General features: G+C 40.1%; 1 protein-coding gene across 14 annotated transcripts in view; it reads right to left on the bottom strand.

Annotated features, from left to right (window-relative positions):
• LOC108264148 (uncharacterized) overlaps positions 1 to 18,125 on the bottom strand; it is a 332,110-nt gene extending 313,985 nt beyond the window's left edge. For 6 of the 14 annotated variants that reach the window (XM_053678254.1, XM_053678255.1, XM_053678249.1 and 3 more), the window contains exons 1-8: positions 18,047 to 18,122; positions 10,436 to 10,543; positions 9,268 to 9,378; positions 8,328 to 8,438; positions 5,929 to 6,078; positions 4,713 to 4,823; positions 3,390 to 3,467; positions 3,226 to 3,307 (exon numbers count right to left, since the gene is read on the bottom strand). In XM_053678254.1, the coding sequence (XP_053534229.1) occupies positions 3,226 to 3,307; positions 3,390 to 3,467; positions 4,713 to 4,823; positions 5,929 to 6,078; positions 8,328 to 8,438; positions 9,268 to 9,378; positions 10,436 to 10,506 (714 nt within the window). In that variant the 5' untranslated portion in view covers positions 10,507 to 10,543; positions 18,047 to 18,122. Of the gene's footprint in view, positions 1 to 3,225; positions 3,308 to 3,389; positions 3,468 to 4,712; positions 4,824 to 5,928; positions 6,079 to 8,327; positions 8,439 to 9,267; positions 9,379 to 10,435; positions 10,544 to 17,485; positions 17,630 to 18,046 lie in introns of those variants that run through there. The other 8 variants (XM_053678251.1, XM_053678253.1, XM_053678250.1 and 5 more) reach the window with 5 other exon arrangements.
• Between the last annotated feature and the right edge of the window lie 303 nt (positions 18,126 to 18,428).

Consider the following 18,428-nt stretch of genomic DNA (forward strand, 5'->3'; position numbering starts at 1 on the left):
ATTGAGGTGAGTGTCTATATTAGAACTCATTGGTTAGCCAGGGCTCTAGTTGGACCGTGTGTACACACCTGTTGCCCGCCCAATTTTTTGTGCCATAGTTGTGCTCTCTGGTGAACCAGGGTGGCATTCATATGTGCGGTTACCGTGACAACCACTATGCCTATTCATCGCAGTACTGCATTTAGTTTTATTTTATTTTCAGTCTTGCATTAAGCCTTTGGTTTACCAGGGTTATCCTGCTATTTGTGCAGATAGCTACGGCTGCCTCATGCTCCATATGTTCAGGTCCTATGGACCTTATGGATGCACATATTCAATACCCTGCCTGTTTGTACATCGAGCACATCAGGGAGGCCCTACTCGATAATTGCCCGGAGAGTAATTTAATTCCTTTGGAGGTTAGGCAACAAAGGGTGGCAAGATTTGAATTTTGAATTTCAGAATTCTCCTGCACCATCCAGAACCAAGTTTCAAATATGTAATAAGTGTTTTGCTAGTAAGATTGAAGGGCCTACAAAGAAGAAACGAGCCCCCTCTATGATACTATACCCCTCTGGACACATTATCTCTAGATTACTGAAGGGCAGGACCATTATGCCCCCCTTGGAGAAGACATCATTGTCACATTCTCAGTCTCAACACTCTGATAGTGATGAGGGTTCAGGCCTTCAAAGTGCTGATTCTTCAGTAGTCTTTTCACTGTAGGATACAATCAAAATTCACCCTAGCTATGGTGAATTTGGACCCACTTCCTCCTGTGTTGGACCCTTCAAACCTATTGGATCATCAAGTCGCATGGCCAGTCACCTAGTTGTCCTGATTTTACGGAAGTGGTAAAATCATCTGCACACACACTGGAAGCAGAATTACATTTACAGCATTTGGCAGATGCTCTTATACAGAGCAATGCACATTTATCACATTTATACATCTGAGCAATTGAGGGTTAAGGACACAACAGTGGCAGCTTGGCAGTGCTGGGGTTTGAAATCATTACCTTCTGAGCAGCAGACCAATGTCTTAAACACTGAGCTACCACTGCCCCACAGAGCCCAGGATAAAGGGCCTCAGACACTTAAACAAGAGCCTCAAGTGTCTTCCTTTTCGCATGTTATGGGTGGCAGATGTCTGACATGCTATCAGAACCGGAAAGTGGTTCACCATGGTGGAATTGAAGGATGCGTATTTCCATATTCCCATTGCCCTGCACCACAGAAGTTTCTTTCAGTTCACATTTCAGGACGAGTCTTATCAGTTCTATGTCCTACCATTCAGCCTTTCTCTTTCTCCCTGGGCCTTCACACAGTGCATTCAGGTGGCACTGGAACCTCTTCAGTGGGAGGGCATGCTGATTCTCCCATATTTGGATGATTGGCTGCTGTGCACCAGATCACCTATGCAAGCTGCCAACAACATACATCATGACGCCACCTTGGGTCTGAAGGTAAACCTCAGCCCCATGCCAGCCAGTGTGCTTCCTGGGTATGCACTTGGACTCCAGGTCAATGAGGGCCAACCTCACAGACGGCAGAAGGCAGGCCTTGTGGAGAACCTTAGCAAAGTTCCAGGTTCATGGCAAGCTGCCTATATAGACTTCCTACTGCTGGCAAGCATTCTCACGGCGGCCTCATCAGTCATTCAACTAGAACTTTTGCATCTTTTCCCATTCCAATGCTAGTTGATAGCCAGATGTTTGTCATCAGTGCACAATCGGGGCACTGTAGTTCGAGTCATGGCCAGCTGCACTGCCTCTGAGAGTCTGGAGGAGGGAGAGGTTTCTACAAAGAGGCATACCAATAACTACAGCTAGGTGTATTTCACATCAACCTTTTGGAGTTGTGGGTAGTACTTTTCACCCTGAGACATTTCATGATTGATCTCTCAGGCCGAAATATTCTGATAAGGACAGACAAGATCACAGTGGTGTTTTTAATCAATGACCTGGGCGGCTGTGGCTCAGGTGGTAGATAGGGTTGTCCACTAATCATAGAGTTGGCAGTTCAATTCCTGGCCCATGTGACTCCACATGCTAAAGTGTCCTTGGGCAAGACACTGAACCCCAAGTTGCTCCCAATGGCAAGCTAGCACCTTGCATGGCAGCTCTGCTACCATTGCTGCATTTTTAACTGCTAAGGTTAAGAAACATCTATATAAGTGCAACATTTACCATTTACCCGGGAGGTACAAGGTCTCTATCCTGTCACCGTGCAGCTGACACAAGCGCTTCTGCGGTGAACACTTCCTGTGTCTCCCTGGTCCACAAATGGCCAGACCTCTTCTCTATGCCTTTCCCCCATTCCACTCCTCTGGTCAGTCCTGAGGCATGTACAGGAGAAGCATCACAGGCTCATTCTAGTGGCCCACTGTTGGCTTAGTTCACTCTTCTATCAACTCTCACAACTGGTCCACCTCAGCCACTGCCAGCTCGGAAGTATCTGCTGTCACAGATGAACCAGGTGCTGTGGCATCCCTGGACAGATAACGTTCTCCCAATGCTCAGCAGGAGTGAGGAAGACTGTCATGAGTGCAATGTCCCCTTCAACACATTGTACTTATGCCAGTAAGTGGAGACTGTTTGTTTCATGGTGTATAGATCGAGCTCTTAGCCCAGATGTCTGTCCCATCAGCATGGTATTGGAATTCCTGCAGTACTTACTGGACATGGGACGTTCCCCAGCCACTCTTAAGATGTTTATGGCAGCGCTGTCAGCCCACCGGGACCTTGTAGGTGTCGATTGGTGCAAATAGGCTAGTGTTGGCTTTTCTTAAAGGAGCTATGCATCTTAAGCCATGAGCATGGATGGTGTATACCCAGTGGAATTTGCAGGTTGTGTTAGACAATTTTGTGTTCAGCACCCTATGAGCCGATTGAGCAAGAAGATATTAGGAGTTTTTCCATGAAACTGCTTTCCTTGTGGCATCCACCAGGAGAGTCGGCGAGTTGCACGCTCTCTCAATGAGTCCACAATGACTCAGGTGGGGGCCACAGGATAATCAGTTTACACTTTGGCTGACCCGGCTTTCCAGCCCAATGTATTGCCAGCTCAGTTCATAAATCAGCCTTTTCAGTTGGTGGTGTTTCAACAGGAGGACCTGTTCTAGTTTTCATCATCAAACTAGACACCTGCCTTTTTTATACTTTTGAAATAAATAACCCCAAATGTTTTCTGAAAAGGTGTAATGGTGGACATCATGGGAAGCAAACAAAGATGATTTAAGTCTTACATTGAAGATGTTGTAGAGAAAGTCTGTAATCTTCTTTTCTAATTTGGCAGTTTTCACAGTAGCTTCAGACTCACAATGATTTCTGCAGTCAAAATAAAATATTTTATTATTAGCAGTTTAATTAAGAATAATAAATGACAGTATTAAATTAGAAAAAAATATACCTTTCCTTGGAATGTATCCCTGTTGTTTTGTCAGTACTAGGCGTATTCTTTAGCTGTCTAGCTGGGGAGGAATTTTGTCTAAAAGAGAATGGAAAAGAGTTTCCATATTACACTGTAATTGTACCAATATTGAAAAAAGGTTTAATGTATTGTTTTCAAAAAAACATCCCACCTGACTAATATGTCCAATAAAAATCAATAAGGAGTACATGTTGTATGTACTCTATATGACCAAAAGTATGTGAACCCCTGACCATCACACCCATATGTGCTTTTTCCCCAAAACTATTGCCACAAAGTCAGAAGTACACAATTGTAGAGAATGTCTCTGTACACTGTAGCATTACAATTTCCCTTCACTGGAACTAAGAGGCCCAAACCTGTTCCAGCATGACGATACCCCTCTGTACAGACTGAACTCCATGAAGACATGGTGTGTTAAGTTTGGAAGTAGGTGGAAGAACTCAAGTGTCCTGCACAGAGCCCTGACTTCAACCCCACTGAACATCTTTGGGATGGCCTGGAATTGTAGCCTTCTTACCCAACATCAGTCCCTGACCTCAACCTCACTAATGCTCTTACAGCTGAATGATCACAAATTCTCACAGCCAAAATCTGGTGGAAAGCCGACCCAGAATATTGGAGTTTATTATAACAGCAAAGGGGGAATAAATATGGAATAGGACATTCAACAAGCATATATGGGTGGGATGGTCAGGGATGAACAAACTTTTGGCCATATAGTGTACTTATAACAGACTGATTTGTTTGTGTTTCATAAAAACAAATAAAAATGAGCAACCAAAAGTGATGGGGATTCTCACAAAGCTATGAAAACTGAACATAGCATTAATAAATTCATTTTATCTAAATGTGATAAAGTTATTTAGCTAAATTGCAATTTAAATGTAACCTTTTTTTTGTGGTCTGGTCAGCACTTTCTTAACTTGATTTTAATTCTTAACAGTTTATTTGAGTTGAATCTAAATTAAAACATTTCTCAAAAACTATGTAAGAGCAGAAAAAACACTTTACTTCTCTGTTGTGATATTAAACTAGTCTCTTCTATACTGATAATATTACCTATCAAAAACATTTAAATACTTACATTTAAGAAGTTTTACTGCACTGGGTAGTAGAGTTATCAATAGGTGTGTCTAAATACTAAAAGCTTAAATCTTTTAACATGCTATTTTAAATAATAGAATAACTCGTATGATTATAAACCTTAGCTCCCCTACAAGGGATGACATACTTTTAAATTCAGTAAAAACCTGGACTTGAGGATGAGATTATTTTGAGAATAGGAAGAGACATTAATACCTCTCCTGGGAGTCTGTTCTCTCATTAAAGTTGATAGATAGTGGCTTTGATTGGTTGCTCTTCAAGGAAAGACATTTGGATACAGGAGACTTTGGCCTTTCATCAGTTCCCCTAAAGAGCACAGAGAAAGGTATTTTATCGAATACATTCTAAAGCAGTTATATGTAATAAATTGTAGTTATTCACACAAAACAAAGATGATTGTTGGATTCAGGAAGATTTGAGATGATGATTCTCTACTGCACATCATGGGCACAGTAAAGATAAAAGCTCCAATTTCCTTTATGTACACATTAAAGTGGACCTCGTGTAGACCTTCATCAGCACCTACCTCCCCAAAAAGTCCAGTAAATCTCACCCTTGCCATTCTCATATTCAACAGGTTGACTACAGAGAGCATACTACTCACCTAAAATTATAAACTGACTGACATATTGGTATTATAATCTAGTAGTATCTTATTACATTATTTGAGTGTTTGCCATGTTCCCATTTGTTTTGTTTGTTTCCTTTTTTTTGTAGATTGTTTAAATTTGTATTAGATCATCCATTCATCCATTTTCTGTATCAATTATCCTTACTGGGTTGCGGGGAACCTGGAGTCTATCCCAGGAAGCATGGGGGACAAGGCCTGGACAGGGTGCCGATCCATCACAGGGCACAATCACACACACATTCACACACTACAGGCAATTTTGGACATGCCAATCAACCTACAATGCATGTATTTGGACTGGGAAGGAAACCGGAGTACTCGGAGGAAACCCCCCAAAGCATGGGGAGAACATGCAAACTCCGTTCACACAGGACTGCGGCAGGAATCAATCGCTCAACCCTGGAGGTGTGAGACAAACGCGCTAACCATTAAGCCACTGTGCCCCGTATTAGATCATCATTATATCATATTTGATTGCTGTAAAATGCTTCGACTTCTTCAGTCTACATATTCTGTCAACTAAAAGGTAAGCATATATGTTCAAAGGTGGTGGATTAGACAGTATTGGGAAAACCCTATAGCAACCTGGAGGCATGGAAGTATGAACTGCATACAAGTAATTTTGACAATATAAATAGGTTGCCCAGCTGATGCTTATAGGATCAACAAGCAGATCCCCTTTTCCCCATAATTACTGACTAAACCAATAAATCCAGCTTCATTCTGGGCTAACTTTCTGAGGATGAGATTATGATGAGCAAGAGGATGAGAAATTAATACCTGAGAGGCTGGTCCACCTTTAACGAGGAGGAAAGTGCAATTTCCTGGGAGGCTGTTCCCTCTTTAAAGTTGATAGAAAGTGGCTTGGACTGATCACTCTTAAAAGACACACAGCTGGCTACAGGAGAACTTCGTCTTTCCTCAGTTCCTCTAAAGAGTAGAGAGAAATGTCTTAGCAATTGTATGTAATATTTAAAGAACATCAACCACACAATCATGGGCATAGTAAAGAGCTCCAAGTTCAAATTGCAGATGACTTCATGTGGACATTAACACACCCTACCTAGCCAAAAAGCTCAGTACATCTCACTCTTAACTTCTTTATATTCTGCAAGGTGAGTATAGAGAGCATCTCAATCAGCCCAAATGATGTTTGTTTATTTTAGTTGTGGATTTTCTTTTTACTTTTTTCCAAGTTTGTAAAACTTGCTATTGAAAAACCATGTCTGTGACTCCTCTGTCTAAGAAAAATCAGGCAACCTCGGAGACATGAACTGCTTGCATATGATTTTACTGATCCACCTACAGGAGCAACACCATCAGGCTCTCCAAGAGCATAGTGTCAGAGATGTCAGCTCCAGATTTGAGCTCCAGCGCTCAGGGCACTCAACAGCGCGTAGCGCAACAGGCAAAGTATTGTGCGTTGTGTTGTGCCACCAGATCCATACGAAGCCTTTGATCCTCATTTTTTGTTTCATGGTTTTTGATCAGGTTTTTGTTCTCATTTATGATTCTCATCTAAGCCCTGTTTTGCCTGTTTGCCGATCTCCTGATCTTTCCCTGTTTTGTGACCTTGATATTGCCCTTCGATTCTGGATTTGTCTGCTTGCCTCTCTTCAATAAAAGCTTTAACTGCACTTGCATCCATCTCCAATTCACGTTACATGACAGCAGTAAAGCAGAGGAGATGTGGCACCAGGATAACCATGTCAGTGCTTAACTCCATCCTTTTTTCTCAGTGGACTTTCCTGATTCCCCCTGAAACATATGATGGATTTTCTGTGTATCTGGGACGTTATCTCCTATAATGCCAATTTTATTTTGCAAGCTTGGTGGACCCCAAACTTGAAGAGAAGCAGTGGCTGTTGTCCTGGCTCACCAGCTCAGTCTGCTGCTGGGCAGAGCTCCTGATTGCCATGAGATCCAGCAGCCTTAGTGGAGTAGCCCAGTTTGTTGGACTTTTAGTTAAATTGTTTGGGTGTCCAGAGTTCAAACCCAACCAAATATTTGTTTGGGGAGGGCCAGCCTGACGGACGAACCCACACGGCCATTCAACTCATACTACAAGAGGGAGCCAGATGCTGACAGGGCAGCCTCCACAGCCCAGCTCCAGACTGAGGCCGACAGGGCACCCTCCACACCCTATCTCCAGCTGGAGGTCAATGTATCAACCTCATCTCCAGAGCCCCAGTGTGAGACCGATGAAGTGGTCATTGAGCCTTAATCCTGATAGAGTTCAACAAGGGGACCTCCCATGTTCAGTTCCAGTTACAGGTTGACGGCACAGCCTACCAAGTCCTGTTCAAGCCAGAAGCCGACGAGGAGCAAGCATGTTCCTGCTAGACGCCGGTTCCTGTCATGCCATGCTCCTGTCTGAGGTACACAGCATGGCCTCCCATGCCATATTCTTGTTTGAGGTAAATGGCACAGCCTCCCATGCCATGTTCCTGCCAGTAGCCTATGGTATGGCCTCCCATGCCATGTTACTGCCAGAGGCTAACAAGATGGCCGACCACACAATGTTCCAGTCAGAGGCCGACAAGACGGCCCAAGAAGCCATGTTCCTGTCTGAGGCCAATGAGACAGCCCACCAAGCTTTGCTCACACCTGAGCCGATGAGACAGCCCACCATCGGGCTGTCCAACACCAGTGTGGACATTTTGCCCAGAGAGCCAGGACTGACAGGGGGGATTGTTCTTGTTGGGGGGGGGGCTGATACATAATGGCCAATGGGGGAATTTCGCAAGGACATCAGAGTTATACCCCTACTATTTTATGAGAAGTGTCCTGGGAATTTTAATGATGACAAAGCGTCAGGACCTTGGTTTAACGTCTCATCTAAAAGACAGTGCTTTTACAGTACAGTGTCCCCGTCACTATATAGGGGCATTAGGACCCACACAGACCACATGGTGAGCACCCCCTGCTGGTAATCACTAATACCACTTCCAGCAGCAACCTTCGTTTTTCAGAGGAGGTCTCTGTGTCCATGTACTGTCCAAAATTTTCAATGGCCAAACTGGCCAGTAAGTTACAATTAGTAGTAGAATCACTCATTATTACAAAGCACAGATCCACTGCATGCATTACAATGAGGCTAACAATTCTATCTGTCAAGCTGTTGCTAAAGATGTGTCTGTGAATGCAATTATGATGAGCAATGAGGAAGACAACAATACCTTTCCTGAGAACCTGTTCCCTCTTTAAAGTTGATAGAGAGTGGCTTAGACTGGTCACTCTTATAGGACACACAGCTGGATAAAGGAGAATTTGGTCTTTCTTCAGTTCCTCTAAAAAGTAGAAAGAAGTATGGTTTAGCAATTGTATGTAATAATTTCTAGTTATTCACACAAAACAAAGAATTGATTATTGTTGGCTTCAGGATGACCTGTGGTGATCATTCTCCATTGCACAACAACAGTTTATTATGTGTATGCTCTGGGTTTCTATGCAGTTTTCCCCCAATCCTGAGGTAGCGGGTACTCTTCACCACTCCCAACCAGTAACTTTAGGCACAGATTGGCAGGGGTTTATTCTGTTACAACCTGGTGTACGAGTGTTTGGGTCCCAATCTGGAAAGGAGTGCATAGTTTGTAAGGCCCTAGGGGCAAATGTGTTTGTGGGTAAATCTTGAGAAGATGCAGAAGAGTATGCATGGGAGTCAAGCAGGACAACTTCTCAAGACAGGCACTATTTAGGAGATACTTCTAGTTCTGAATATGAAAAGTAAATAAAAGTCACAAAACAGTGGATAGCAGGGTGATGACCTGTTTCACTCCAAATTACTGCTGGATACAATGGTCAGAATTCATCCCTAGTGTCATAGCCCCTGCTTTACTGCTCCGTCGATGTCAGTATAGATGAGTTTATTTCTGGCCACCAGAATTACTCATGAACAAGAGAAATGCTTTTGTTCAATGGCCAAACTTGCCAATAAGTTCCAATTAATAGTAGAATCACTCATTATTACAAAGCACAGCTCCCCTACATGACAAAATTCTAAATTCAAAAATTCAAAACTGAACGTTACAATGAGGCTAACAATTCTATCTGGCAAGGTGTTGCTAAAGATGTGTGTGAGAATGCAGTTATGATGAGTAATGAGGAAGACAACAATACCTTTCTTGAGAACCTGTTCCCTCTTTAAAGTTGATAGAGAGTGGCTTAGACTGGTCACTCTTAAAGGACACACAGCTGGTTTCAGGAGAATTTGGTCTTTCCTCATTTTCTCTAAAGAGTGGTGTAAAGAAGTAGGGAGAGAGAAGTATGATATAGCAAACTTGGTTACCAAATGGTTGTTGACTTTAGGAGGATTTGTGGTGATCATTCTCCACCGCACATCAGCAGCACCCCCATGAGCACAGTAAAGACCTCCAAGTTCCTCTGAGTGCACATTTCTGAGAACCTCATGCATATTCTCAATGTTCCATACCTAGATAGAGAGCCTGGAAAAACTCACCCTTTCCTTCCTCACTGTATTCTACAGGGTGTACATGGACACTTTACTCTGGCTTCCAGTTACAGAATCGAGTTTAGTTCAAACTAAAAACTGTGAAGCAGCATTTAGCTTGTAGGCTGTTCAAATCTGGAATCAGATCCCAGAAGATGTTAGATGTGCTATAAATGTAGCTATTATTAAATCTATATTAAAACCAATAAAGATAAGATTTTTTTCACATATACACCTAAACTGTTAGGACTTATAATTTACATCTATATTGCAGTATATCCTTTGCACTACACTCTCATCCAATCTAATTATCAAAGGTGATTAAGAAGCTCTTAACAGATGTTCCATGTGAAAAGGACGTTAACTCTTTGATTTATTAGTAGTTCAGACTGTTTTAATTGCTTTTTAATATTTGTTTAATTGGTTATTAATCAATAAAGTTGTCTTATTATACTGAAGTGAATGACATAAGAAATGTCCACAGGAACAATTAACATTTGCAAAATCTTGGACTAATATGGGTTTGAAAATCCCACTGTACCAACAGATTTCACATCCAAATGACACCCTCTGCTGTACTGATCCAATCACTTCAGTGTAGGAGAGTTCATTTCTGACCACTAAAATAGAGATATGCAACACACATGTATAGGCTAACATCTGTCTTAGCTATTATATAAATGTTTCAATTTATATAATATCTTATGAATGTGTGTGAGGGCAATTGGTGGTTTGCAAAATGCAAACCATTTTTTTTTTCAAATGGAACGTTAGACTGCTAATACAGTAAATGTTATTTGCTGTAATGTAAGTAGCAAATAAATCTGGTTCACTTACCTTTGATGTTTACATTGGCCCTCAGATAGACTTGTTTCAGTGGTTCTGATTTCCTCAAAATCACCCGACATTCTCTCAGGAAGTCAAATGTCTGTTTCACTCTTAATCCTGGTAGGAATTCAATAGGAGAGTATAAAATGGCTAGCTAATCAAATTAGCTTTTGCATATATACAATAGACAAAAGGTTCTCAACCCTGGTCCTGGAGAACTGCCTGTATTGCACATTTTAGTGTTTTCTCTGCTCCCAACAGACCTGATTCAATTAACCATCTAATCAATTAATCAAGATGGCAATGCATGAACTAAGATTCAATAGTAGCAAACTAACCAGCTAATTCAAGCAAGCTAAAGCACAAGATCTGCTTTTTGACATCCATTGTTATAAGCAGCATACGAATACAATTTTATTGAAAATGTTGTTAAAGTGGGCACACGGTGGCTTAGTGGTTAGCACGTTCGCATCACACCTCCAGGGTCTGAGATTTCATTCTCGCCGGGGCCATGTGTGTGTGGAGTTTGCATGTTCTCCCCGTGCTGCGGGGGTTTCCTCCGGGTACTCCGGTTTCCTGCCCCAGTCCAAAGACATGCATGGTAGGCTGATTGGCGTGTCTAAAGTGTCCGTAGTGTATGAATGGGTGTGTGAATGTGTATGTGATTGTGCCCTGCGATGGACTGGCACCCTGTCCAGGGTGTACCCCGCCTTGTGCCCGATGCTCCCTGGGATAGACTCCAGGTTCCCCGTGACCCTGAAAAAGGTGTAAGTGGTAGAAGATGGATGGATGTTGTTAAAGTTGAAAGAGTTTGCTCTTTCACCTACAACTTGCTAACTGCTGATGTTCACATTGAGGTGCAATAAAGTTTTGCCTTTTTTTCATAACACTTCTGTAATACTGAGGAATGGCAGCAGATAAAACTGTATACTACTGTACTAAATGCAAGACAAGATACTCTCTACGGCCTTGTTACTACAGTGCATCCGGAAAGTATTCAGTGTTTCACTTTTCCCACATTTTGTTATGTTACAGCCTTATTCCAAAATGGATTAAATGCATTATTTTCCTAAAAATTTTACAAACAATACCCCATAAGGACAGCATGAAAGAAGTTTGTTTGAAATCTTTGCAAATTTATAAAAAAATAAAAAACAAAAGAAGGACATTTACATAAGTATTCACAGCCTTTGCCATGACATGAAAAATTGAGACCAGGTGCATCCTGTTTCCACTGATCATCCTTAAGATGTTTCTACAACTTGATTGGAGTCCACCTGTGATTAATTCACACCTGTCTATATAAGGTCCCCCAGTTAACAATGCATGTCAGAGCACAAACCAAGCCATGAAGTCCAAGGAATTGTCTGGAGACCTCCAAGACAGGATTGTATCGAGGCACAGATCTGCGAAGGGTACAGAAACATGTCTGCAGAATTGAAGGTCCCTATGACCACAGTGGCCAAAAAGGTGACCAAAAACCCAATGGTCACTTTGACAGAGCTCCAGTGTGTTTCTGTGGAGAGAGGAGAACCTTTTAGAAGAACAACCATCTCTGCAGCTCTCCACCAATCAGGTCTGTATAGTAGAGTGGCCAGTCGGAAGCCACTCCTCAGTAAGGCACATGACAGCACGTCTGGAGTTTGCCAAAAGGCACCTGAAGGACTCGCAGGCAAGGCAAAGACAAAGATTGAACTCTTTGGTCTGAATAGCAAGCGTCATGTCTGCATGAAACCAGGCACCAGTCATCACCTGGCCAATACCATCCCTACAGTGAAGCATGGTGGTGAAAGTATCATGGTGTGGGGATGTTTTTCAGCGGCAGGAACTGGGAGACTAGTCAGGATCAAGGGAAAGATGAATGCAGCAATGTACAGAGACATCCTTGGTCCATCCTTGGTTCATCTTCCAACAGGACAACAACCCTAAGCACACAGCCAAGATAACAAAGGAGTGGCTACAGGACAACTCTATGAATGTCCTCTGGTGGCCCAGCCAGAGCCCAGACTTGAACCCGATTGGAGAGATCTGAAAATGGCTGTGCACCGATGTTCCCCATCCAACCTGATGGAGCTTTAGAGGTCCTGCAAAGAAGAATGGGAGAAACTGCCCAAAAATAGGTGTGCCAAGCTTGTAGCATCATTCTCAAAAAGACTTGCAGCTGTAATTGGTGCCAAAGGTACTTCAACAAAGTATTGAGCAAAAGCTGTGAATACTTATGTACGTGTGCTTTTTTGTTTTTTATTTTGAATAAATTTGCAAAGATTTCAAACAAACTTCTTTCACATTGTCATTATGGGGTATTGTTTGTAGAATTGTGAGGAAAATAATTAATTTAATCCATTTTGGAATAAGGCTGTAACATAACAAAATGTGGGAAAAGTGAAGTGCTGTGAATACTTTCCGGATGCACAGTATTTTTTTGTATGTTTAGAGTGTCATATCCTGTTTTTAGAAGCAGCTTTGGATACACTTTGAATGTGTATTGAGTTGCTATTCACAACCATCTGATTGAGCTGTGATGACAAAGGGTGCTGCACAATTCAAGTTATAAAACAGGGCTCTACAGTGCCACCATTTCACTCGCATTTGCGACTCAAAAGTTCTTTGTGCAACTGTGAATTAATATTTAGGAGCACTGGTGCGAGTGACCTGTTTGGAGTTGTATAATACAATCGGGATAAAAACTACAACTCCAAAATGCATCTACACCACGCAACAGTTACTTTCACACTGCTTTTCATCTCCTCAGTCAACCGAACAAGTGTGGAAATACTGCAGAGAAGCCATTATGATGACAAGAGCAACTCTGTACATCATCTGCTTCAACTTCCCGATCTCACAACCGGCATCATTTATTGATCCCGCAAAATGACCTGCACCTGCTACTGTGACCTGTTCGTGTAGAGACAGCGGTAAATTAATAATAATGTTAAAGCAACAAGGTGGGTTTAATTCAAACTTCTTTATTAAATAATTCCTCACCAATCATAATCAAGAGTAGCAACTGTTCAGTCTGTAAACATACAGTACACTGCCGCTCTCCTTCACCAACTCTTATAGAGAGCGTATTCACTTCACTTAAACTCAGGGTTGCCAGATATCACTAGATAAGTCAACTCAAGTGTCCATGTTTTGGTTTAACAACCCCCCAAAAAATGAATATTATCAGCAGACATGGCAACACAGTACTGGGGAACCGATCTAAAAGGAATAACTGATAAACAAACAAACAGAAAACTACTGAAATGTAAAGACAGAAAATATGCTTAGTTATATAAAATATAAATAAATAAAATAAATAATTTAATATAAAAAATAGATATTATAATAACTTCATAAAATATATATAAAATGAGAAATGAAACAATGTTTAATTTCTATGGGTTGTATTTAATATCAATTTGACATGAAAGCTATTAGCCTTTTTCCTAATATGGATCATTTAGTGTTAAGCTACTTTTAATTAGGACTATTTAAGATATTTTAAAATAAATATTTTATGCTTGTTTATTTATCAATTAACCAACAGTATTCCTTATTGATATTATTTAAACTCAATTAACAGTGACCATGAGCAGAGAGCTTACATTTAACTGCTTATGACCTCCTGATTAAAGCTTAAACAAAAAAAGATTGGTATCTGGATCGGTATCGGCTGTAAAAATCCTGATCAGTGCATCAGTAATGAACACCGTTAAACTAAATCGCTTCGCATTTGACGGGTAAATGAACTCAGCCAATCACATCCTATATGAGATTATTCAGATATCTACACAATATACACAGAGCGGTTCGAGAACTGACTCCAGCCCAGAACCATGACAGTGGAAATGTCTAATAGTGTAGCTTTAAATATATTTAAGAGGAGCAGACTTCAAACACTGAACATTGAGGTTTATTGCAATCGTTTACAAGGTGGAACAGGTTAATGGTAGTTTTTTGCATACAGTCTGTAAAATTAACTGAAAACATTACATTTAGTTTATCAGAAGGTAAATTAATGTGACTTGGCTCACACTATGTTCCTAAATTCTGTCATAATTGACCAGCTCAAGTTTTCTCATGCCTACTTGTGTGTTATTTTGTGGCACATTAATGTTACCATCTCTAAAAAACTAAGCTTCAACCGTGTTCCTAAGTTTTTGACTGTGCTCCTAAATTTTTGTAATATTTTATTTTAGTAAGAAATTGTTACCATAGAGCCCTGCAAAATGTTCTTCTGTTTCTAATAATATACACTATATGGCCAAAAGTATGTGGACATCTGACCATTACACCCATATATTCTTGTTGAACATCCCATTCCAAAACCATGGGCATTGATATGGAGTTATAATGCACTCATCTCTTCTGAGAAGGCTTTCCTTTAGATTTTGGGGCATGGCTGTGGGGATTTGTGTTCATTCAGCAACAAGAGCTGAGGTTGAGGTCAGGCACTGATGTTGATGTGAGGAGACTCCAGTTCTAGTTCATCCCAAGAGTGTTCAGGTAGAGTGTCTCGAGAGACACTTCAACCTTCTTCAAATCTTCAACCACCATGTCTTAATGGAGCTCACTTTGTGCACAGGGGCATCGTCATGCCAATTATAATGCAAATTATAATGCTACAACATACAAAACATTCTATATAATTGTGTGCTTTTATCTTTGTGGGGAAGAACCACATATGAGTGTGTCCACATACTTTTGGCCATACCGTGTATTTCTACCAGAGAGAGCTTTAAATTGTGATTATATGGTTTGATAACTCCTATAAGAAGAAGAAAATGCAAAATATCACATAAATGTTGAATATTAAACCAATTTTACCACAGTCTCAAAATGGCTTCTGGGCCTTGCGTACTTTGGAACTATAAAAGTCTTGGCTTGTTTACATAAAACTGGACGTAACTGGATAACCCAATTAATCCTGTTAAATATTATCTATGCATTTACAAAAAGAAACATGATGTAGTTTTATATAACTACTCAGTTTTCTTGGTTTGGCCCAACGCTCAGCTAACGGTTAAACTATTTTACTGTATTTTTACAGTTAATATAAGGTATAAGAGGGAGATACTAAACTTGTTTAAAGTGATGAGAGAAGAAAGAGAAGATAGGGATAAGAGATAGGGATAGGAGAAAAGGAAGAAATAAGAGAAAAGAGAGCACACTGGGATGAAAGAGAGAGAAGAGGAACAGATGACAGACTTCTAGAAAATACACTGGGGGTTTTTTTTTATCACTAATCAAATCTGAATACACATGTCAGAATAACTTTATTTTATACCAATATAAAACACAGACATGACGTCTCTCGCCCCTCAAAAAGGTACTTTTTGCTCATGATAAACAGGAAGGAACATGTTCAGCATCAAGCTCACGGGTGCAATTTTGGTTTCAGTATGCAGATATTAACACCCCTTTCCCCTCACCCTGATAAAAAGGCGGGAATGTACAAGGAAGTCTTGGAGATAAAGCCATATTTGTAAGCTGTGCTTCACATTAGAGCTACCAATTTATTTTTTTTACTGGCCAAATGCAAGCTGCTGTTGATCAGATCTTTTGCCTTTCAACAAATGCTCTTAAAATGAAAAATATAGCTTTAGAAAAACCAGATGCAGACCTGACTCCCCACACACACACTGCCTGTGGTGCAAGTGGAACCACAACCCAATACTACACCTGCTGTTTCATAATTACTGCACCTGCATTCGGCTTGGTTACATTTACATTTATGGCATTTGGTAGACACCCTTATCCAGAGTGATTTACAGATGTGTTCTATCAATAAATACATCCCATTAACCAACAGTATTCCTTATTGATATTATTTTAACTCAATTAACAGTGACCATGAGCAGAGAGCTTACATTTAACTGTTTATGACGGACCTCCTGATTAAAGCTTAAACAAAAAAAGATTGGTATCTGGATATCGACTGTAAAAATCCTGATCGGTGCATCAATAATGAACACCATTAAACCAAATCGCTTCGCATTTGACGGGTAAATGAACTCACCCAATCACATCCTATATGAGATTATTCAGATATATACACAATAAACACAGAGCGGTTCGAGAACTTTAGAAAAAGTCCAATACTGGAGTACACTTCTCCTGTTTGGGCAGCGCTACTCAAATTCTTTGTGTAAGAGCTTAAATGTAATAAAAGAACATGTTGTGGAATCACTGGACATATCCACACTGCACACTTTAGAGTAGAGAAGAGTGGAAGTCACTTAAAATAATATGACCAGTATTCTACTGTATACAAGATGTCCTTTCCATATATTTTCACCTCCGCAGTTAAAGTGACCGCACTGCTTATTGACACTATGCTTAATATGCAACTTGCACAACTTTTGAGTCACACCAAAAGACATCAGTCTTCTTTTTTACCCAGGGCTTTTAAAATAAATTATTCCTTTCTTGATATCTACATTTGCTCTTACAATAAGGTAATATGTTTATTTGAATGGTAAACTGAAATCTATTTGACTTTTACATATTTACAGACTTTAATTTATTTAAAAATAAAAAACATCTGAAGATTTATATTTAAGTGAAAGTATAGGTTATGTGCCAAAATCGTACTCGATAAAAATTAACGTATCCACCCAAACATGTACTCAAGTGAAAGTCAAACTGCTAAATATTAAGTACTCAAGTATTACAATGTATAATAATAATAATAATAATAATAATAATAATAATAATAATAATAATAAAGTAAATGTTTTTTGACTGATGAAACTTTTTACTTTTAACCCATAAGCTATTTACTTTTTAACCATCGAGCTGGTTGTGTGGTATGCAGGAGCCCATTCGCTGATGTCGATGCAGTGTAGTCTTTGTCAGGAAAATAAAATGAAATAAAAAATGTAAGGAGTCAAATGTAAGTTTTGTTGCTTGGAAATGTAATAAGAGTACAAGTGTACAACTTCAGTAACATTGATGTAAAATATAAATATGTTTTAAAAATATTAATTATAATAATGGAGTGCAATTACTCATGTTGCTATTATGTGAGAATATTAGCATTATATTTATAAATGTGGAAAATGTTAGTCTTACGGGTTTTGTCCTTTGGTTCTCCTTTGCAGGTTACATCATTGCCAAAAATGATTTCCACAAAAATATGAGTTGTGTTAAACCTAACACGTGTTGTCTATTGTGCTGCTGTAAAAGAGTCACAGGCTTGGAAGCTTCTTCCCTGTTCTTGTTCAGCTCCTGTAAATGATTTATAGGACACCATTTTGAACGTTACTGATCTCTGAACCGTACAAAGTGAAGCGCCTTCACTGCACACCTCACTACTCACACCTCAAACTGTGTGCAGAAACATCAACATCGGCATCATCATTAAGCACAAAGTCTTTTCTTTCCCATGTCGAAATCTAACTGTTAACAGATTTTCCCTGTGATTGTTGTATATGTTTTATAAAATCTAGCCTAGTCATGGCGTTTGCTCGGGTTGTGTGTGCGCATCTAATTCTAAGATTAACAAAAAAAGGTTCAAATTCGTCAGACTGGAAAATCAGTTTCACTTCATCTATAGGATATTTATTCATCACTGGCACGATGTTGTTTATATGGGACATAAATACATTAGGAAACAGAAAGAGATAACATTACCGCATTAAGGGTGAGTCCGTTATTCTGCTGCAGTTTACTTTCACTTTCTACTTTAACCCTTCAGTGTTCTTCATGCTGAAGTCCCTCTGCCTCACCCCACCGCGATGATACTTTAATCTGAAACTATGTGATACATGCTTGTTTTCCCTAATAGCAGGTGAGCTAGTAGTACAAACACTAAATAGAATAAACGAAATGCTGGGAGAGTGGGGAGAGCGGGGTAAGTTGTCAAACTGCTCATCCTGCCAATACCAGAGACACCACCTTTAATATTAAATAGCTTAAAATAGTTTTTGTGTGATTTCATGTTCTGTGGTTGCTTTTCTGTTTCCATGTGGTCAAAGACACTCAAATCTGAAGTAAGCACAATATTCTTATTGCT

Source organism: Ictalurus punctatus, chromosome 4 (assembly GCF_001660625.3).
Source record: "Ictalurus punctatus breed USDA103 chromosome 4, Coco_2.0, whole genome shotgun sequence".
NCBI lineage: Eukaryota > Metazoa > Chordata > Actinopteri > Siluriformes > Ictaluridae > Ictalurus > Ictalurus punctatus.